The 23,397-nt window shown below is 44.2% G+C and overlaps 1 protein-coding gene across 3 annotated transcripts in view; it reads left to right on the top strand.

Annotated features, from left to right (window-relative positions):
* The window catches only part of LOC143767142 (uncharacterized), an 87,815-nt gene extending 65,285 nt beyond the window's left edge, over positions 1–22,530 (top strand). For 2 of the 3 annotated variants that reach the window (XM_077255174.1, XM_077255172.1), the window contains exons 6-10: positions 8,901–8,998; positions 14,643–14,754; positions 15,468–15,565; positions 15,825–15,933; positions 20,651–22,530. In XM_077255174.1, coding sequence (XP_077111289.1) covers positions 8,901–8,998; positions 14,643–14,754; positions 15,468–15,565; positions 15,825–15,933; positions 20,651–22,155 — 1,922 coding nt within the window. In that variant the 3' untranslated portion in view covers positions 22,156–22,530. The remainder of the gene's footprint in view (positions 1–8,900; positions 8,999–14,642; positions 14,755–15,467; positions 15,566–15,824; positions 15,934–20,650) is intronic. The other variant, XM_077255175.1, reaches the window with a different exon arrangement.
* Positions 22,531–23,397: the final 867 nt, after the last annotated feature.

Genomic DNA, 23,397 nt, shown 5'->3' with positions numbered 1-23,397 from the left:
CAAAGGAGCATCGCCATGAATTCCCTGGCAACCCCAACTTGACACAGACATTGCTTTCCAATCCAGTACTGGATTATGAGCCTGCAGCCATGGCAGACCCAACACGACAACATCATGCAAATTATGTAGCACAAGAAAGCGAATCACCTCCTGATGTGCAGGAGCCATGCACATGGTCACTTGAGTCCAGTACTGAGGTTTATTCTTGGCCAATGGCGTAGCATCAATTCCCTTTAGTGGGATAGGGAATTGTAAAGGCTCCAAGATAAAACCACAGCGCCTGGCAAATGACAAATCCATCAAATTCAGGGCGGCACCTGAATCCACAAAAGCCATAACTGAGTAGGATGACAGAGAGCAAATCAAGGTAACAGACAAAATGAATTTAGGTTGTACAGTACCAATGGTGACAGACTTGGCGAACCTTTTTGTGCGCTTAGAACACTGAGATAACATGAGCAGAATCACCACAGTAAAAGCACAACCCATTCTGACGTCTGTGGTTTTGCCGTTCAACTCTGGTCAGAATCCTGTCGCATTGCATAGACTCAGGCTTCTGCTCAGAAAATACCGCCAGATGGTGCACAGGTTTGTGCTCCCGCAAAAGCCGATCAATCTGAATGGCCAAAGACATTGACTCATTCAGACCTGCAGGCGTGGGGAACCCCACCATAACATCTTTAAGGGCTTCAGAAAGACCCTTTCTGAAAATCGCCGCCAGGGCGCACTCATTCCATTGAGTGAGCACAGACCACTTCCTAAACTTCTGACAGTAAACCTCTGCTTCATCTTGACCCTGAGAGAGAGCCAGCAAAACCTTCTCTGCTTGGTCTACCAGATTTGGTTCCTCATAAAGCAATCCAAGCGCCAGAAAAAACGCATCCACATTTAGCAATGCAGGATCTCCTGGCGCCAGAGAGAATGCCCAATCTTGAGGGTCACCACGTAACAAAGAAATAACAATTTTAACTTGCTGAACAGAGTCACCAGAGGAGCGAGGTCTCAGAGAAAGGAATAACTTACAATTATTCTTAAAGTTCAAAAACCTAGATCTATCTCCGGAGAACAGCTCAGGAATTGGTATTTTAGGCTCTGACATAGGACTGCGGACTACATAATCCTGAATGCCCTGTACCCTTGCAGTGAGATGATCGACACTAGAAGACAGACTCTGAATGTCCATATCTGCAACTGAATTCAGAACCACCCAGAGATTAAGGGGAGGAGAGAAGCTAAACACAGTGCAGAAAAAAAAAAAAAAAATGACTTCAGGATTTCTCTTCTCCCTCTTCTGCTGAATTAACACTTTGTGGCCTGCTGTACTGTTATGATCCGGTGGTAGGATCTCAAAACTGACCTGATACATATAACCAGAATGTTAGGACAAGTTCTGGGGATGTGGAAGCTATACTGACCGCAATCCTGATCCTATCCACACACACTAAAGGCAGCCGTGGAGCGTTACCTAAAAACCTAGACGCCTCTTCACAGCCTGAGAAACTGACGGCCCCTAGAGAGAAAGCAAAGACCTCACTTGCCTCAGAGAAATAACCCCAAAGTTTGACAGCCCCCCACAAATAATAACGGTGAGTTAAGGGGAAAATACAAACGTAGAAATGAAACAGGTTTAGCAAATGAGGCCCGCTAACACTAGATAGACAGAAAATAGATAGTTTTTGTACTGACCGCACAGATTCCTATCAAAAATAAACCACGCAGAGAATACAAGAACCCCCACACCGACTCACGATGTGAAGGGCGCACTCTGCACCCCAGAACTAACCAGCAAGCGAAAAATCACATAAAAGCAAGCTGGACTGAACTCATCATATACTGAGAAACGTTTTCAAGGAAATAATGAGCAAAATGAACAAGCAAACTTAGCTTCTCCAGCAGGAGACTGGTCACAAGGAATATTCAGGAGAGCTCAGAATCAGGACTGAATACACCGACAGCAGGCAACAAATGAAGGTCCAGGTGAGTTAAATAGGACCAGCATAGCAGGAAATGAAGCAGCTGAGCCCAGCCAAGACCAGCCATATCGCTAAAGGCCACCAGAGGGAGCCCAAGAACAAACTCACACAGTACCACTCATGACCACAGGAGGGAGCCCGAGAACGGAATTCACCACAGGAGTATTCATCAGCCTATGCTAGAAATAATAATATATTTTTTTAAATGGTGTGGGTTCCGCTGTATTTTTGATAACCAGCCTGTCAAAACTGACAGCTGTGGGCTGCAACCATCAGCTGTCAGCTTTAGCATGGCTGGTTATCAAGAATGGAGGGTTTGCCACGCATTTTTTTTTCTTTTACTATTTAAATAATAAAATAATAAATCATTTAAAAAAAAATAAAAAATGGCATGGGGTCCCCTCATTTTTGACAACCAGCCAAGCTGAAGCAGACAGCTGGGGGCTGGTATTCTCAGGCGGGTAAAGGGCCATAAAGGTAGCCCCCCCCCCCAAGCCTAAAAATAGCATCCCGTAGCCACCCCAGAAAAGGCACATAATAATAATAGATGCTCCAATTCTGGCGCTCTTCCCACTTGCCCTGTGGTGGTGGCAAGTGGGGTTCATATTTGTAGGGTTGATGTCACCTTTTGTATTGTCCGGCACGGATATCTCCAGTACTTCCACCCGCCCCCCTCCTTACCCTGTTCCAGTGATTGACAAGTCTTACAGAAAAATATCCTTGTCTGCAATAATGCAGGCGGTCTGATTCATGCTGTCAAGGTTTGATCAGTATGAATAAAGTGTTCTCTTTAATACGCCCCCTTGCTGATGCTCTGTTGAAAAATTCTTTTCACACTCCAAGATAGAATCTATGTAAAACATACAGTACAGGTTACATTTACAGGTTCTATGTTTCTGGGCTCACTGTTAAATCCCCATTTGTAATATTAAAGAGCATCTATCAGTAAGATTAATCCTCCTAAGCCATTTGCGCATGCAGGTCATAGAAAGTTTAATAAATACTTTGATATCTGAGATCTGATGTCTTATTCCAGAGAGACCACATTTTCCTTAATATGCAAACAGGCTCGGACTGGCCCACCGGAGAACCGGAGGATCCTCCGGTGGGCCCAGGCACAGACACCTGCTGGTAGGGCCCCCACTGCTCCAGGGCCCCCCCCGCCCGCCCCCCCTTGAAGACGATACTCACCAGGACCCTGCTCCAGCGATGGTCTCGGCGTCTGCACTGCAGCTCGTCCTGCTTGTGCGGTCACGTGGTACCGCTCATTAAGGCCATGAATATGCGCATATTCATGACCTTAATGACAGTATCACATGACCGCACAAGCAGGAAGCAGATGCGATGCTGCGCCGCCGCCGGGAGTCGGGACAGAGCGCGAGGGATGTCGGCACGGCTGTGCAGTGTGTGGGACAGGTGAGTATGAGGACGGGGGTACTGGGGGCTGAAGGAGGACATAAGCCGGCGCGCGGTGCGGGGGCGGCGGCGGCGGGGGGGGTGGGGCTAAGTCTGGGGAAGATTGCTGGTCACACTGGGGGCAGTGCTGTACACTGGGGCAATGCTGGACACTGGCGCAGATTGCTGGACAATGGGGCAGATAGATTTCTGGACACACTGGGGGCAGTGCTGGACACTGGGGCAGATTGCTTTTCACACTGGGGCAGTGCTGTACACTGGGGCAATGCTGGACACTGGGGCAGATTGCTGGTCACACTGGGGGCAGTGCTGTACACTGGGGCAATGCTGGACACTGGGGCAGATTGCTGGACAATGGGGCAGATAGATTGCTGGACACACTGGGGGCAATGCTGGACACTGGGGCAGATTGCTGGTCACACTGGGGGCAGTGCTGTACACTGGGGCAATGCTGGACACTGGGGCAGATTGCTGGACACTGGGGCAGATTGCTGGTCACACTGGGGGCAGTGCTGTACACTGGGGCAATGCTGGACACTGGGGCAGATTGCTGGACACTGGGGCAGATTGCTGGTCACACTGGGGGCAGTGCTGGACACTGGGGCAATGCTGGACACTGGGGCAGATTGCTGGACACTGGGGCAGATTGCTGGTCACACTGGGGGCAGTGCTGGACACTGGGGCAATGCTGGACACTGGGGCAGATTGCTGGACACACTGGGGGAAATGCTGGACACGGGCAGATTGCTGGACACACTGGGGGCAATGCTGGACACTGGGGCAGATTGCTGGACACACTGGGGGCAATGCTGGACACTGGGGCAGATTGCTGGACACACTGGGGGCAATGCTGGACACTGGGGCAGATTGCTGGACACACTGGGGGCAGTGCTGGACACTGGGGCAGATTGCTGGACACACTGGGGGCAGTGCTGGACATACTGGGGCAATGCTGGACACTGGGGCAGATTGCTGGACACTGGGGCAGATTGCTGGACACTGGGGCAGATTGCTGGTCACACTGGGGGCAGTGCTGGACACTGGGGCAGATTGCTGGACACACTGGGGGCAATGCTGGACACTGGGGCAGATTGCTGGACACACTGGGGGCAATGCTGGACACTGGGGCAGATTGCTGGACACACTGGGGGCAATGCTGGACACTGGGGCAGATTGCTGGACACACTGGGGGCAGTGCTGGACACTGGGGCAGATTGCTGGACACACTGGGGGCAGTGCTGGACACTGGGGCAGATTGCTAGACCCACTGGGGGCAGTGCTGGACACACGGGGGCAGTGCTGGACACACTGGGGCAATGCTGTACACTGGAGCAATGCTGGACACTGGGGCAGATTGCTGGACACACTGGGGGCAGATTGCTGGACACACTGGGGGCAGTGCTGGACACACTGGGGGCAGTGCTGGACACACTGGGGGCAGTGCTGGACACTGGGGCAGATTGCTGGATATACTGGGGCAGATTGCTGGACAACCTGGGGGTAATATGCTTGACATACTGGGGAAGATTGCTGGACACACTGTCTGGGGGCAATGCTGGACACTGGGGCAGATTGCTGGACACACTGGGGGCAGTGCTGGACATACTGGGGCAGATTGCTGGACACACTGGGGGTAATATGCTGGACACACTGGGGCAGATTACTGGACACACTGTCTGGGGGCAATGCTGGACACTCTGGGGTAATATGCTGGACACACTGGGGCAGATTTCTGGACACACTGGGGGAAATGCGGGACACACTGGGGCAATATGCTTGACATACTGGGGAAGATTGCTGGACACACTGTCTGGGGGCAATGCTGGACATACTGGGGCAGATTGCTGGACACACTGGGGGCAGGACTGGAGGCATGGGCAGAATGTAGACACGGGACATGATTGGAGACACGGGGCAGAATGAAAGGCATGGGGCAGGATTGGATCATGGGGCAGGATGGATACGAAGGAGACAGAATGGGGCAGGATGGGGAGATCATATGGGGTAGAATGGATACTCATGAGGGCAGGATGTGAGAACATATGGCTGGAGCCAGGAATGAGATAAACGGGGCCAGGGTGGGGAATATTATTACCATAGGGGCTAATTAAGGGATATTATTACTGCAGTGATGTATTTATTTTATTTTTTGAGGACACTGTTTTAAATGGGGGGGGCGGTCCTGTTAGTGTGCTGAGTGACACTATATCGCATTTTTTTCTTCATGTGGTGTAATGTAGAAGTTGTGAAAAATTAAGTAATGTGTTCTGCAAGCGGAGCTCGAGATAACTGTGTTATTTCCTGCAGAAACGAGTCCTGGCTTGGTGAAGTGACGGCGGTCTGTGCTGGATGAAAGATGAAGGACTTCACCTAGAGACGTCACTGGTGAGTCAGTGTTACCTATACACTGACACTATACACTGTATACTATATACACAGGTCCTGTGTATAATGTCACCAGTGATCTCTGTATTACCTCTACACAGACACTGCATACTAAGTACAGATCTCCTGTGTATAATGTCACTTAGGCTGCCGTCACACATTCAGTATTTGGTCTGTAATTTACATCAGTATTTGTAAGCCAAAACCAGGAGTGGGTGATAAATACAGAAGTGGTGCATATGTTTCTATTATACTTTGCCTCTGATTGTTCCACTCCTGGTTTTGGCTTACAAATACTGATGTAAAATACTGACCAAATACTGCTACTGTGACGGCAGCCTTATGATGATAGTATTGTGTTTTTGTTTTTTTTTTTTATTTCTGATCAGTATTGTAGTATTCAGTCACTATGTGGTGGTAATATGTGGTCTGGAAATGGTGTTGTGGTATTTGTCCCTTGTATGTGCTATTTGGTCACCAAGTGGTGGTAATATGTGGTCTGGAAATGGTGTTGTGGTATTTGTCCCTTGTATGTGCTATTTGGTCACCAAGTGGTGATAATATGTGGTCTGGTCATGGTGTGGTGGTATTTCTTCCTGTATGTGGTATTATTGGTCTTGGTATAATGGATTGTGTTGTGTATGGCGGTCATTTGTTCTCTCTGATATTAATTAGGAGAAGATTCTTTATTTCCATTAGAGTTGTAATGCTTTGTACACAGCGGCGGAGATGCACTTACAGGGGTTTCCTGTGGAAAAAAGTAATCACCTCTCCACAGGATAAGTGATAACGTATTGATTGGTGGGGGTCTGACTGCTTGGACCCACTCCGCAAAATGTGGAACTTTTTATCCCCATTAGACTGGAGTGGCATGTCCGACTAGATCACTGATCCATTCATTCCCTTAGTGGCTGCACTTGTTTTTTTCTGGAAGCCCCAAAGAGAATGAATGGAGCTGCGGTCAGAAATCCCACCTGCCGCTGCATTTTAAAATAGTGATAAAAGTGTCCTGTCAGGGATAAAACTTCCCCATTCTTCCGATCGGTGCAATTTCTAATGGTCGGATCTAAGCGATCACCTATCCTGTGGAGCCCATGGATCAGTGATAACTTGTTTTAACCAAGAACCCCATTAATGTAAACTACCGTAATTATACATCCCAGTTATTGGGGTACACGGTAGATGTGCAGCAGCCGCCGGTGTTTTTTACAGCCGATGCTCCACTATAATGACAGATATTTGCATATAGCTGTAGGGTGGGCCCCTAGAGTCCATTCCTCTGGTGGGCCCCAGACACCCCAGTCCGACGCTGTATGCAAATGAGCTGTTAAGATGTCTGGGACAGATATGGATCTCCCTGAGAATCTGCCTCCAGAGATTATTTTAAATGAACAGGGGTGTGACCAGTGTGAGCCAAGTAATCACTGACTGTCTGCTCTCCTGAATTACATGTCTCACTTTGGTAATGCAGCCTTTCATTTAAAATAATCTCTGGAGGCAGATTCTTAGGAAGATCTATGTCCGGCCCATAGTACTCAACAGGTCATTTACATATAAGGAAAATGTGGTTTTCTCTGGAATAAAACCTTGTCTCACAGATATCAAGGGGGTCATGTTATTCTGCTTCCTATGACCTACATGCCCATATAGATGCTTAGGAGGGATAATCCTGCTGACAGATTCCCTTCAAACATTTGCTATGTTCTAGTCTTGTGGGCAGACATCATCTTTACAAATCGGGAGCGTTTGGTATCTGACTTTTTTCTTATTTAAGGTGTTCTTCACTTCTTGCTAGGAGAAGTAGCTGATATGAAATGGAGACATATTCTTGTCATTTATAATTGGAATAACCCATGTAAATCCAGTTATCCTAACAAATAACAATGGCCCACATTTATTAATAATGTTTTTTTTCACCAATGAAAATGGTGAGTGCAATTGAAGAGAGATATTCCTATATTGGTGCATTTGGAATTGTCTGTTTATATAGTTTTAAGAGTTGAGGCTAAAGTTAGTTTTATATATTGAGCTTCTGGAGTAAAAATTTTGTGTGTTTTTTTTACTGCGATGTCTTAAAGGGAACCAGTTAAAGGGAACCTGTCACCCCCAAAATGGCTGGTGAGGTAAGCTCACCGGCGTCAGGGGCTTATCTACAGCATTCTGTAATGCTGTAGATAAGCCGCCGATGTTACCTGAAAGAGGAGAAAAAGACGTTAGATTATACTCACCCAGGGGTGGTCCCGGTGCGGTCAGGTCGGATGGGTGTCTCCGGTCCGCTCCGGTGCCTCCCATCTTCATTCCATGACGTCCTCTTCGGGTCTTTTTGCCGCGGCTCCGGCGCAGGTGTACTTTGTCTGCCCTGTTGAGGGCAGAGCAAAGTACTGCAGTGCGCAGGCGCCGGGCCTCTGACCTTTCCGGCGCCTGCGCACTGCAGTACTTTGCTCTGCCCTCAACAGGGCAGACAAAGTACGCCTGTGCCGGAGCCATGGCGTAAAGACCCGAAGAGGACGTCATGGAATGAAGATGGGAGGCGCCGGAGCGGACCGCGACGCCCATCCGACCTGACCGCACCGGGACCGCCCCTGGGTGAGTATAATCTAACGTCTTTTCTCCTCTTTCAGGTAACATCGGGGGCTTATCTACAGCATTACAGAATGCTGTAGATAAGCCCCTGATGCCGGTGAGCTTACCTCACCAGCCATTTTGGGGGTGACAGGTTCCCTTTAATAATAGCCAGCATGGACATATCTGTGCTATTGACTAGTCATACAGGCGGACCCCTGGTTGCTTCTCCTTGCCTGCTGACAGCGACTGACAAGTCTCTGCCTATATGTGCGTGTAGGCCGAGGCTTGTCAGTCACTGCCGAGAGGGGAGAAGCTGCGGGGGACGCACCTGTATGACTAGTCAATAGCGCTTCTTGGTCCCTGACAGCTATTATAAGCATGTTTTTCTCTGAAGCACCGCAGCGTTTCAGAGACAAGCATACATGGCTGGGATACTACAGCCAGTGGCCGATACACGCTGCCCACGGTTAGGGCTGCCTGTATCAGCTGACAGGTTCCCTTTAAGCCTATGCAATGAGATAATGTAGGCCAGTGTTTGTAGTCATTTGGTGTCTTCTACAGATAAATCCAGTAAGGAGGAAATACCGGAGAACTTTCCAAGGCTTCTATCTTCCAAGAGTTATCTGGAGGAAGATTGTGATATCCCACAGGCTGATCAGGTAGATGGCAATAAATATTCCTAGGTGCTGCACAGTGTTATACCGTTGGGAATTTCACATTATTCTACTCTTCATCCCTTATTTTTAACCCCAAATCCTTTTTCTCCTCTCCCACAAAAGCCCCTCCCTGAACAGAGCTCCTCTCAGGGGGCAGGAAACTTCTATATATGACTAGATGCCTCCCTCTGGCCCGGTGTTTTTTCTGTCGTGGAGGCTGACCTGTTCGAAGCTCTGTTGGTTTATGCTCCACAATTACGCTAATGTCAGAGGACTAGGTGCCACCAAGTTGCAGAGGGCCAGTAATCTGTGCTGCCTGTTGGTGGCTCTGGCTATGTAAATCCCCTGGCTTTAGTTCCTGCAGTCTGGCTTATTTTTGGATTTCTATGATGCCCATATTTTCATGAGGTTGTTCCTCCTTCTCCTTTCCAGAGGGTTCAAGCATTGTTGTCTCTAATGAAGGGAATCTGTCACCAGGTTTTTGCCACCTAATCTGAGAACAGCATAATGTAGAAACAGAGACCCTGATTTCAGCGATGTGTCACTGATTGGGCTGCTTGCTGTAATTTTGATGAACTCGCTGTTCTATCAGCACAAGAGGACTATAAAACTTGTTGCCATGTAGTCATCCATATTCATGAGCACTGTATAACCATGCCACATCACTAGTTGGCAGCTTTCTGCCTATGCACAGTGTACACAAAGAGCTGCCAATTAGTGGTGTGGGCAGGGTTATACAGAGCTCAGCATTCACAGAACTTGTAGATTTGCAGCAGGTAAAACAGCAAGCAGTCTAGTCAATGATACATTACTATAATCAGGGTATTTGCCCCTTCATCATGCTGCTCTAAGAAGAAATTGCAAACAGATTCCCTTTAAGAAGTTTAGGTTTCAGCCAGGCATTAGCCAGGTTGAGCTAGTGCTATGCACTTGATTATGTGACCCTGACATGTCTTGTGTCACGTCTTGTGTCACCTACTCATGTTCACATATTTGAGAAGGCAGTGATGTTTTTTGCACTGCACTGTGCTGTCAGATGCCACAGAGTTCTATGGAGCGTTGGAAAAGTAAGAGGAATTAGACCCCAGTTATAGCAAACGTTTTTTACGCAAGTCTTTGATGGCCACTCCTTCAAAGTTTTAAACCTATTTTTGAGGCATCTTGTACTGCTGGTAGTCTTACAAGATCAGTCTGGACTCATTAGACAGTAGAATATTATCATCTGGAGGATGGAGGAATCTCAGACTTCATTTAGGGGGATCCATACAGATCCTCTGGTGTACCATGGTACTGAGGGGGAGGGGTCCTTCCCATAGCAAGGAACTTCTATTGGCTTTTCAAGCTGCCTGTTTCCATCTAACGGGCTCCAACATGAAGGTGATTTCAGGCATTACCACAGCTGTAGCCCACATATGCACGAAAGGGAGACCACAACCCCCTAGTTTTTGGAAATGGCCTTTTAAAGCTTTTGCAGCCAGGTCCCATTGCAAAAAAAGAGAAACTTTTTTTTTAATCCCTTTGACTGTAAGAAAATAACATGAAATCTTGTACTTAAAAATTTATATCCCTTGCTCTTATTCCAAGGGCCAGATAGTGTAATATATCCCTCTGTATTAAGGAGAGCTACAAAGAAACTGAAACATTCACGTAGTATTATCCACGCGAGAGTGTGTTTGCATGTAAGTGTATATGTGTGATATATGGACATATACAGTGGGGGAAATAAGTATTTGACCCCTTGCTGATTTTGTAAGTTTGCCCACTGACAAAGACATGAACAGTCTATAATTTTAAGGGTGGGTTAATTTTAACATTGAGAGAATATCAAAAATAAAATCCAGAAAATCACATTGTATGAATTATATAAATTTATTTGCATTTTGCAGTGAGAAATAAGTATTTGAGCCCCTAAAACTACATGAGGGGAACTTGTTAATGATCTTAAGGCAGCTGGGACCACAGTCCCATGTCCATGGGTCATGGCTGGGTCTTCCAGCAAGACAATGACCCAAAACATACAGCCAAAGCAACAAAGGAGTGGCTCAAAAAGAAGCACATTAAGGTCATGGAGTGGTCTAGCCAATCTCCAGACCTTAATCCCATAGAAAACTTATGAAGGGAGTTGAAGCTCCGAGTTGCCAAGCGACAGCCTCAAAATCTTAATGATTTAGAGAAGATTTGCAAAAGTGGCATGGACCAAAATTCCTCCTGACATGTGCGCAAACCTCATCATCAACTACAAAAAAAGTCTGACTGCTGTGCTTGCCAACAAGGGTTTTGCCACCAAGTATTAAGTCTTGTTTGCCAGAGGGAGCAAATACTTATTTCTCACTGCAAAATGCAAATACATTTATATAATTTATACAATGTGATTTTTGCTCCAGAGATGTGTTTTCATGATAAGGAAAGCTGAACTTTTGTTTGTTCCTGAGCTGGCGGTTCCTCGCAGCAAAACGGACTGTTTGCCATACATTATGTTTTTGTTTTCCCATTAGGCCAGAAAGGCAGTGTTTGTTTTGCTATCACTGCACTGGTTTATGCATCACCTTTAATAAACCAGTGGAAGATTTAAAAAAACAGCGAATGAGTGTGTACACTGCAGGTGAAATGAGTACTGAACACGTTACCAATTTTTTAAGTACCGTATATACACGAGTATAAGCCGACCCCCCTAATTTTGCCACAAAAAAACTGGGAAAACTTATTGACTCGAGTATAAGCCTAGGGTGGAAAATGCAGCAGGTACCGGTGAATTTCAAAATTAAAAATAGATACTCCATACCGTTCATTATGGCCCCATAGATGCTGCACATAAAGCTGTGCCATATGCAATGCTCTGCACCGTTCATTATGGCCCCATAGATAGCTGTGCCATATACAATGCTCTGCACCGTTGCCCCATAGATAGCTGTGCCATATATATAATGCTCTGCACCGTTGCCCCATAGATAGCTGTGCCATATATATAATGCTCTGCACCGTTGCCCCATAGCTGTGCCATATATATAATGCTCTGCACCGTTGCCCCATAGCTGTGCCATATATATAGTGCTCTGCACCGTTGCCCCATAGCTGTGCCATACATATAATGCTCTGCACCATTGCCCCATAGCTGTGCCATATAGTGCTCTGCACCGTTGCCCCATAGCTGTGCCATATATATAGTGCTCTGCACCGTTGCCCCATAGCTGTGCCATATAGTGCTCTGCACCGTTGCCCCATAGCTGTGCCATATAGTGCTCTGCACCATTGCCCCATAGCTGTGCCATATAGTGCTCTGCACCGTTGCCCCATAGCTGTGCCATATAGTGCTCTGCACCGTTGCCCCATAGCTGTGCCATATATACAATGCTCTGCACCGTTGCCCCATAGCTGTGCCATATATAGTGCTCTGCACCATTGCCCCATAGCTCTGCCATATAGTGCTCTGCACCGTTGCCCCATAGCTGTGCCATATAGTGCTCTGCACCGTTGCCCCATAGATGCTCCACATAAATCTGTGCCATTGCTGCCGCTGCAATAAAAAAAAAGACACATACTCACCTCTCTTGCTTGCAGCTCCTCAGCGTCCCGTCCCGGCGTCTCTCTGCACTGACTGATCAGGCAGAGGGCGGCGCGCACACTATATGCGTCATCGCGCCCTCTGACCTGCACAGTCAGTGCGGAGAGACGCCGGGAAGATGGCGCGGCGCTCGGCGTGTGGAACGAGGACAGGTGAATATGTAATACTTACCTGCTCCCGGCGTCCCGCTCCTTCCCCCGGACAGCTGGTCTTCGGTGCCGCAGCCTCTTCCTCTATCAGAGGTCACCGGCACCGCTTCATTAGAGAAATGAATAGGCGGCTCCGCCCCTATGGGAGGTGGAGCAGCCTATTCATTTCTCTAATGAGCGGTCCCACGTGACAGCTCAGGGGAAAAGCTGCGGCACCCGGAGACCGTGGGACGGGCAGGGGGAGCGACAGGAACGCCGGAACTAGGTGAGTATATGACAGTCCTCACCCGCCGACCCCACCACCGATCATGACTCGAGTATAAGCCGAGAGGGGCACTTTCAGCCCCAAAATTTGGGCTGAAAATCTCGGCTTATACTCGAGTATATACGGTAAATATATTTTTAAGTCTAAAATAAATTTCAGAAAGTACGTTCAATTCTTTTTTTTTTTCCCTGTGTCATTTCTCATTATTACATATAACTTAATTTATGGACATCTATGGTTTGATTTCTTCGCCTGTGCGGATTGGATGGGTTGTTGTTACCGATATCTGGTGAGAATTTTATGTCAATAGTACCTTTATAAATATATTTATTTTGATAATTGGTGACATGTTCAATACTTATTTCACCCATTGTATATATATTACACATAGTGACAGCAGACTTGGACCCCGAGCTGTGACAACCCCTTGAAATGCTAATTGTTCCCCCTCCACAAAATAAAATATTCAGAGGAGTAAGCCGGGCCACAGTACACAGGCGTAGACAGTGAAGGGTTTACATGCGGATCTCACAATTATTAAAGACAAGGAGTAATTTTGCCCTTATTCAACCCTCTTAGTGTTCTTACCCACACACACACACACAGACAGTACGGTTCCTTCACAGCTTTATTCACATACTAGTATTTTTGATCCATAGTTGTATGCCAAAACCAGGAGTGTCTCCAAAACACAGAACAGAAACAGATGTCAGTCTCTAAATTATAGTTTTTCTATAACTCCTGGTTTTGGCATCCAAATAAGGATGTAACATACTAACCAAATACTGACATGTGAATAAGCCCTCAGTCCCCACAGTCCTTCCCACAGACAGCCCTTCACGCAGTAAAATGGCCACCACACGGGTTTGAACACCCCGCATTCCTACCACATACAGTTGATGGCCACATATCTCCCTAAACACAGTATGATGGCACCAACACTATATTTCCACACACAGTTATTCCCACTCATCTCTCTCATTTATGAAATAAGAAAATCAAATTCACTTTTCCCCATTCCTCTGCAGCGCGCGTTGTGGAAAAAAAGCACAGTAAGCTGCCTAGTCTGGTAGAGCCGCAGGTAAACCAACTGGATGCAGGCAATGAAATAAAATTCTGGAGGAACGAAAGGTAGAAATAAGAAAATAATAATAATGATTTATAGTGGTGTTGTGTATTACAATACAGCACAGATTAACTTAAAAAAAATAGATTTTGGGGACGGAGAACATCTTTAGGGGCCTATAATAACAGATTTTTCCAAAAAGTGCATAGCGAATAAAGTTTTGAAGTGCCTTAGGCGCAAGATACCAGAGATGGCATTAGGGCTATGTATAAGAAGCATAATGATAGTATTGGGACTCCAATGCCCTTCGGATGAGCACAAACACTGCGGATACTGTGTACAGCACGATTCCAAATACGCCACAGTACTGATGGTGGATACCAACAAAAAAGCAGGATATACAGAGTAGGACTCTGACACTGGCATTTCAGGCAAGTGGTCCATTGCAGGGATCTATCACCCTTGGCAAGCCATCAATAATATCTGCAGGTTAATAGCATTATTTTACATGACCGGTTCCATGCAAATAAGGTAAATTCTTTATTTTGCTTTCTGTTCTTTGTCTTCTTGATTGCACATCCTTTGTGCTATATGCGGTGAATTAGGTTATAAATCTAGATGATGTTAAAGTTGAAGAGATAACAGATGAAGCAGAGACTCGTGCGGATTTAATCCCACTGTGTATGAAGGTGGATGTTTCTACATATCTGTGCACAGGTGAGTCCTAACAAGGGCGTCTATACTGTTGTGGGGGTGGAATCCACAGGATATCTGCAGCCCAGTCTACATTGACCATGCAGAATAGCTGTTATAGCGGACAGTGGACATCATGATTAAATAATAATAATAATCTTTATATAGTGCTAACATATTCCGCAGCGCTTTACAGTTTGCACACATTATCATCACTGTCCCCAATGGGCCTCACAATCTAAATTCCCTATCAGTATATCTTTGGAATGCGGCAGGAAACCAGAGTACCCGGAGGAAACCCACGCAAACACTGGGAGAACATACAAACTCCTTGCAGATGTTGTCCTTGGTGGGATTTGAACCCAGGACTCCAGCGCTGCAAGGCTGCAGTGCTAACCACTGAGCCACCGTGCTGCCCTAGCTTGCAGTCCTGCCCAAACGCCGATAGAAATTAACTCCCATGCTCCTAGCCTGGACTGAACTACAAGACACAAAAATGGCAATAGATCAGGAAGTGTAGGCAGCAATAAAGATATCGGTTATCTTCTAACATAGTAAAAGATCAAAAAACGAATAGTGTCAGTAAAGAAGGCAAATGAAACTCAAACTTCTCCCTATCTGGTCTGGACTTCAAGTGTGCCCTGCAAAATACAGTGTGAAAAGGCCTTAAGAGGATCATGAGGAAGTGCAGAACAGTTGACAATCACTTCCATGTACTGTATATGTGTCTATTTCAGATGGATCTAGTAAGAGCAATCCACTCGATACAAGTCCCAGTTCAATACATTCCCAGGATTCTACAGAAGAAAATCAGAATGGTCAGCAAGATTATCAGGTACATAGTCATGAGATGTCCTCTGATACTATACATACAAGTGCTCTTTGTGTATGATTGCAGCATAAATCTAGCTTATGTATAGTATATAATCCCTTTATGCTTAGGGATGCAATATACTGGAGTTTATATAATTAGTATACAGTTAAGTATAGGACGCAGATGCATGTAGCATTTGGTTATGAATGATTTTATGATTTTGGGTTCTTTGAACATTTTTCTGTCTTCATAATTATTTGTTCCATATATTGTGAATTAGGTTATAGAATTGCCTTATATCAAAGATGAGGATATAACCGAAGAAGAGGAGAATTGTGAGGATGTAACAAAGTGTAAGGAGGAGGAAATGCATGCAGATATGAGTACTGGTGAGTGATGACCATTAAATGCTTCTAATTCTGTCTCAATGCTAATGTCAGTAATACCCGAGAGATAAAGTCTTCTCTTTGGGGGTTGATAAAGATTTCAAACCTTAATTGCTTATTAGAGTGAATTCACATGCAGCACATTTTACAAATGTGGATTTGGCCATAGCAATGCCACTACAAAGTTGTCTTGTGTTAAAGTGAACCTGTCCGCAGGATTTTGCTAAGTAAATTAAACTACAGGCATTGTCAGGTTAGCAGTGTTAAACTGATTGAATTGATACCTGGGGTGAAGAAATCCGTCTTGTAGTTCTTGTGTAATCAATGTTAGAAGATTCCCGTCAATGATATGCCCGTGATCCGGGGCATCACTGTAGGCAGAGTCTTCTCTTCCTGCTCTATGCCAGAGAAACCAAGAAGAGAACTGCCCAAAGGCCGCCACGCAGCACAAACAGTCTGTCTATATTATAAGGAACATGTTTGTGCTTTGGAGCGATCTGTGGCCAGGTCTTTTCATATTTTGAAAGTTGGAAGGAAATACCATAGAGGATGGCTCTTCAATGTGATGCCGAAGACACTAAATGATGAAAAAGGAGATCCAGGAGTCAATCTGCTGAAAATTGCGGTTTTATTAGTCAATGCGTTTCAAAGTTCAGACTTCACCGGGACAAAACCAAATGGTTATAGTTTTGGTCTGTTGAAGAAGTCTGTGAACTTTGAAACATGTTGACTAAGAAAATCGTAATTTTCAACACATCGACTCCTGGATCTCCTTTTTCATCATATAGTGTCTTCGGCAGCACAGTTAAAGATCCATCCTCTATGGTTTTTCCTTCTATTGCACATATCCTGGATTTACACCAGATGTTTTACTAAGCTTTCTTTGGTGTAGTGGCACACAACCGTGCCAGGTGAGCACATCTCTGCACCTATCGTTCTCATATCCTATATCCGAGAAAGGCCCTATTTTGCACTTTGTTTTCCAGTTTTTCCTACTGAATATTTTAAAAGTTGGTTGACACCCCTCGGCATTTCTGTAAATGTTTACAAGTCACTAACATCTAATTTCCTTGAATCTTGGCATTATAATATTGCTGTAAGTTCAACAAGCAAAGCAAACTTTAATATTGTAGGTGTAAAAAAAAAATATATCTAAATAGAATTTTGTTTTGCTATTTTAATATTAATTGTACACCATTTTTGTGGCAAAACATCAACATTTTTGCTAACAAAGAGCAGCTTTTTTTTGCCACAGTTCTAAAAAGTGAAGCAAAAAGCACAGATATCCGGCTTAGATTTAACATGATTAAGGCCTGTCCTGAAAGTCTCAGCAGCTGTTAAAAAGATTATAAGGGTATGTGCACACGATGTGGATTTTGCTGCGGATCCGCAGTGGTTTTGACGTTTTCCATGAGTTTACAGTACCATGTAAACCTATGGAAAACAAAATCCGCAGTGCACATGCTGCGGAAAAAAACGCGAAAACGTAGCGTTGTTTATTCCGCAGCATGTCAATTCTTTGTGCGGATTCTGCAGCGGTTTACACCTGCTCCATAATAGGAATCCACAGGTGTAAAACCGCATGTGAAATCCGCACAAAATACGCAAAAAAACCACGGTAAATCCGTGGTAATTCCGCAGGTAATCCGCAGTGCGGTTTACCTGCGGATTTACCAAAATCAGTCCGGAAAAATCCACAGGACTTTCCACAACGTGTGCACGTAGCCTAAGGCAATGCCATTAACTATGAGTATCAGTTTACACACAAGTCCCTATTACCTATTTGACAGCCACCACAACCCTCAGGATATGGCCACAACACGGCTGTGTTAGCCTCATGTAGAACACCTTATTCAAATATTATGTCTTTCCCATATATTCTTTGGACTTTTAATATAATTGAAGATTTGTTATAATTCTTTACCTCCATTGCATTATGAATTGAATCAAAATCAAATACTATACTGTATATATGTATTATTACTTCCTAAAGTGCATTTATTGCATTAGTATTTTTGCATATGTTGTACCAGCCATAGTGTATGTGTGATATTATTGGTAATAGTTTGTATGCTATTTTAAAAAGTTGGGCTTCTTTGAGAAATTTCCATTATTTTTATTAGAATATAAACATGTCATTATTGTTTTCTAATAAAACCATGCCACCAAAATACTGTCTAGATATTGTCAATATCAATTTACTGAAATGGATAGGGACCGATTTCCCTTGATAAGGGTGCGTTCTGGAGTCAGATGTTCCTGATTCATGCGGTGGTGCAAGCTTCTTCGTGGATCTGGAGTGTCTGACGAGTGGTGTGCTTCTCCATGCGCTATGCCAGAAATCTCATTCCAGTTAGGTATTGGAGTAAGATTTCTGGCACACGGAACGGCATAGCTCGTCTAGAATTTTAGGAACTGCGGCAATACTCCCCGTCACACATCAGCTCTGCTCATTTTGTCGTAGCTAGGAGAAACTGGTGTGCAAAACTCCAAAAGTTGAAAAATGTTGGCACAACTCCAAGTTGCACTTACATTTTGTGACCTTTCAAAGCTTTTATGCCAGAATTCTGGAGTGAAAACTTTGATGAATAGGACCCATAATGTTTAACATGTTCATGGCAAAAATATTTAGGTACACAGTATATAGAAACAGAAATTTAATATAAATTCTGTAACGAATGGAAGCGGAGGCACAGATGTTGCAGTGTACATTCGTTTATTGCTATTTTAGTGGAACCACAGGACCACGACCCGGGGGGCTCCGCCGAAGGGGGCGTGACTATGCGAGCCCCAGACACCTGTAGTAAGACACTTCGAGCAGGGTCAGATTGGAATGTCCGAGGGACGCAGAAGCTACCTCCAGTTAGACCCCGGACACATGGCAGCTGGCCCAGCAGAACAGGTGGACTGGCCGAGATAACATGTAGCAGTGGGCTAGACCGATGGGAAGCAGCTGAGAAGATAGAACTGGCAGTGCAGATGTCGTCCTGGATGACGAGCAGCTGAGCGTGACGGAGCAGGCACAGGCAGCACTGGTATCGTCCAGGATAGCAGAGTGATGAGTGGCAGACAGTCTGAGAAGACAAACAGTGTTAGTGGGGTACTGGCCGGACACTGACGGTACACAGACAGAATGCAGGCATGACGTACTGTCGTGCCTGCATTCTGTCTGTGTACCGTCAGTGTCCGGCCAGTACCCCGCTAACACTATCTTCTCAGACTGTCTGCCGCTCATCACTCTGCTAAGGAACCGGAAGCTAGCAACAGGAAGCACTTGTTGCTCCAGCGACGCCCCCTCTATGGCAGAGGAGCCAGAAATAGTACTTACTGTTCCCTCATTGGTTCAGAGCATATTTGAAAAATGTGCGCTGTCTCTTTAAGAGACCGGGAGTGCGCGCGCCCTCAGAGTCATACCCGTAGACCTGCTGGCTGCACGCGAGGAAGCAGCAGCAGGAGGACAGCCAGGGACCGAGGCCGGGCGGCGGGGAGCGGACAGAGAGCGGGGACCCTGACGGGACCCCTGTGGAGGTACGGGCGCCAGCGCTACAAAATCAAGATTTAAAAACAGATTAGAGAATAAAAAAATCCTTAAAAGTTGAATACTGTATAGAGGTGTTTAATGGGAACAAAAGATAGATTGTCAAATGTAAGACATTTTGATATCCTGTTCAATGGGGACTGTACTTTCAAAACCTTTGCAGAAATCAAAAGGACAGGAGAACATGATAAACTTTGCTATATATCTCATCAGGGAAATCTGCATTCTTCCCCGCTTGAGACACTTCCTCTCCTCCCTCCATCCTGAATTCACCTTCCAGTCTAAAAGAAAAAACATAGCTCAAATCCATGTTGTAAGACTGACTGCCAGCTCACTATGGTCCCTCTACACACAGCCGATAATTATACTTGTATGTGGAGGAAAGAGGAATAGAGTGCAGAAACAAGCAGAGAGACACGGATAGATTGTGCTGAGCTTTTTAACAAGTCTTTCACCTCACTCGAGTGCTGAATTCATATCTACATTGATCACTACTGCTGTGTAATTTCATCCATACTGCTGCTTTTCTCTTTGTGGTAAAAAGGGAATGAAGAGTAGGACTATCTGTCTGTTTGCTGTGCAGAGCATGGCACGGATCATAGAAGCTAGTCTCCTCCCACCAGCTCAGAGTGGATTGCAAATTAGAGCAAGCAGGAAGTTATTCCTGCTACTCACACTGGATAGTTTTTCCTGAAAAGTTATTTCTAAGTATGCGTACATTAAAGCACTGGTATGATCTTTCTAATTACGCAGACATTGTGTAAGATGGTGAACAATTGTGTCAGGATTTAGGCTTGGGGTGTGGGGGAAGGGGTGAATTTGTAGATAATGCTGATAGCAGAAGGGGAAAGAAGATGATGGAGAAGAATGTCTAGACACAGGCATCTCAGTTGAAATGTTCCCTTTTTAATCTGTAAATGCTAGAAAAAATATCTCAATAGTGGTTGTTGCTAAGGAAGCTTTATGTGGTCCAAGACGTGCCCTGTATGAGGTATTATAAAATGTGTTTATCATTACTAGTCTGCAGAGAGAAAGCCATGCTTTTATGGAAGCATTGTAGGGTGCTAGAAAAAGTGTCCTTGGATTTCCTTTTGTGTTTTGCAAAAGATAAAATACAATATGTTTTATATCCAATAGGAGGCTGCACCAAAACCTTTGTGTAATGTCTTATTTCATTTGCAGATTATGAAGGAATGTATGACCATATCGCAGATGGCAGTTATGGAGACTATTCAACAACAATCCTTACAACAAATTTACCATCAGTCTTTCAAAGCATAGACCTATCTACTGTTTGTACTAATGACAAGGAACCTTCACCTGGTCCATCACAGATTGATAATCAAAGTACAGGAGAGACGGGAAGTAAAATATTCCCTTGTTCTGAGTGTGGGAAATATTTTTCAAAGAAATCCAATCTTTCTATGCATGAAAGAATCCACAGAGATGAGAGGCCATTTTCATGTTCAGAATGTGGCAAGAGTTTTCGCCAGAAATCTGTTCTTTTTAAACATCAAAGAAGGCATAGAGGGGAGGAACCATTTTCATGTTCAGAGTGTGGTAGAGGTTTTCAACAGAAATCAGATCTCATTGTACATCAGAGGACTCACACAGGAGAGAAGCCATATGCATGTTCTGAATGTGGGAAGTGTTTTATGCAAAAATCAGTCCTTGTTACACATCAAAAAATTCATTCAGGTGTGAAGCCATTTTCATGTTTGGAATGTGGAAAATGTTTTACCCGAAAACAAGATCTTTTTAAACATCAGATAACTCACACAGGCATGAAGCCATTTCCATGTTCAGAATGTGGGAAATGTTTCACCACAAAATCAAATCTTGTTGAACATCAGAAAACTCACACAGGTGTGAAGCCATTTTCATGCCCAGAATGTGGGAAATGTTTTATCCAAAAATCAGATGTTGTTAAACATCAGAAATGTCACACAGGTGAGAAGCCGTATTCATGTTCTGAATGTGGGAAATGTTTTGCAAGGAAATCCTGTCTTGTTGAACATCAAAGGACTCACACTGGGGAAAAACCATTTTCATGTCCAGAATGTGGGAAATGCTTTAGCCATAAGTCCGCTGCTGTAAAACATCAGCTAATCCATGCAGGGGAGATGGCATTTTCATGTTTGGAGTGTGGAAAATGTTTTCCAAAGAAATCATATCTTATTGAACATAGTATAACCCACACAGGGGAGGAGCCATTTTCATGTACAGAATGTGGAAAATGTTTTAGCCAGAAGTCAATTCTTGTTAAGCATCAGAGAACTCACACAAGTGAAAAGCCTTTTTTATGTTCTGAATGTGGTAAATCCTTCACAAGAAAATCAAGTCTCATGGAGCATTTGAGAAGTCACACAGGAGAGAAGCCATATTCATGTCCAGAATGTGGGAAATGTTTCAGCCAGAAGTCTGACCTTGTTAAACATCACAGAACTCATACAGGGGAGAAACCGTTTTCATGTTCAGAATGTGGGAAGTATTTTAGACAAAAATCAGTCCTAGTTAATCATCAATTAATCCATACAGGGGAAAAGCCATTCTCATGTTCACAATGTGGAAAATGTTACAGCCATAAAGCAGCACTTGCTCAACATAAGAAGAGAAGCCATTTTAATGTTCATAGTGTAGGAAATGTTTTACCTCATATAGTGTTCCAAGGAAATCATTTGGATTAAAAAAAATCAAACATAATCCTCTGAATGCTTATTTTATTTTGTTTGATCATAGCTGGGCCATTAAAGGGAAACTGTATCCCTTCACAGCTCCAGATCGTATGCTAAAGTACCGTGCATTCCAGTCAGTGTTCTTGTGTTACTTGCAGTCTCATAGTCTTTCTCAGATAAGCCAGATAGGTTGCTAAAAGATGCCATTTTTTGCTATTTCTTTGTGGCAGTTAAAAGTCTAAGAATAAACTTAAAACAGAAAACAATGGGCCCGATTTTACTATTGCAGTTGTGCCTTTTTTTTCTTTTTCTTTTTAGCTTTTTGCCTGTTTTTTATTTGTGCCTTATTCTTCTTTTGATTTGTCTCTTTTTTAAAATCTCTATTATGTGTTCACTTTTTTTTTTGTTTTCATTTTTCTGTGTTCGCCATTGGGTTTTGCATGTTTTTAGGTGATTACATCAATTGCAACTTTTTAAAGTCATCAGATTTTTATACAAATGTACTCCTAGTTATCTCCACACCCTCCCAGACGTAATTTTATTTATGTCTCATATTTTTGTGCTAATTTTGTGATTTTTAGATGAAGAGTATTTTTGATTTTGCACAAAATTCATGAATCACGTGTGTGCTACTTTAAAGAATTTATCGCAAAAAAATATTAACGGGCACAAGAAAAATAATGGTTGCTATAAAAAAAAAAATGCAAATTATGGATCTGGCCCAATTTAGTTACACACAGTGCTTGGCATAACTGAGTAACCCCCCTTTGATAAGTACTATTTTGATCAATATTTCACTGAACACAAGGGAATGTTCTAAATTTTGCCAATACTGAGTTTCATAGAACATTTATTTAAACCCATAAAATGAAAGTAAGGTTATTAATAAAACTTTAATTACAAAATCTTCGTCTTTAATCATATTAGTTGATGCAAAAATAAATACACACCACATGTAAAACTAAAACATCTAGTATTTTGTATGCATTTTTCTACATGCATGGTGCCTACAGTGAAACATGGTGGTGGCAGTGTCCTTATGTGGAGCTTCATGAGTGCTGGTGTTGGTGAGCTACATTTCAATGGTATTATCAATTTACAGATTTTCTGCAAGTGTATTTGTCTAAAGAGCAAATGCTGCGATCATTCCATGTCCTTGGTAGACATGGACTTTTCAAACATGACAATTATTCAAAACACATATATTGCATTTCTGAAGAACAGGATGAAAGTTTTCAGTGGCCAAGTATGTCT

Source organism: Ranitomeya variabilis, chromosome 4, assembly GCF_051348905.1.
Source record: "Ranitomeya variabilis isolate aRanVar5 chromosome 4, aRanVar5.hap1, whole genome shotgun sequence".
In the NCBI taxonomy this organism is placed as follows: Eukaryota; Metazoa; Chordata; class Amphibia; order Anura; family Dendrobatidae; genus Ranitomeya; species Ranitomeya variabilis.
Note: the sequence above shows the minus strand (reverse complement) of the source record. Positions and strands in the feature narration are given on the sequence as shown.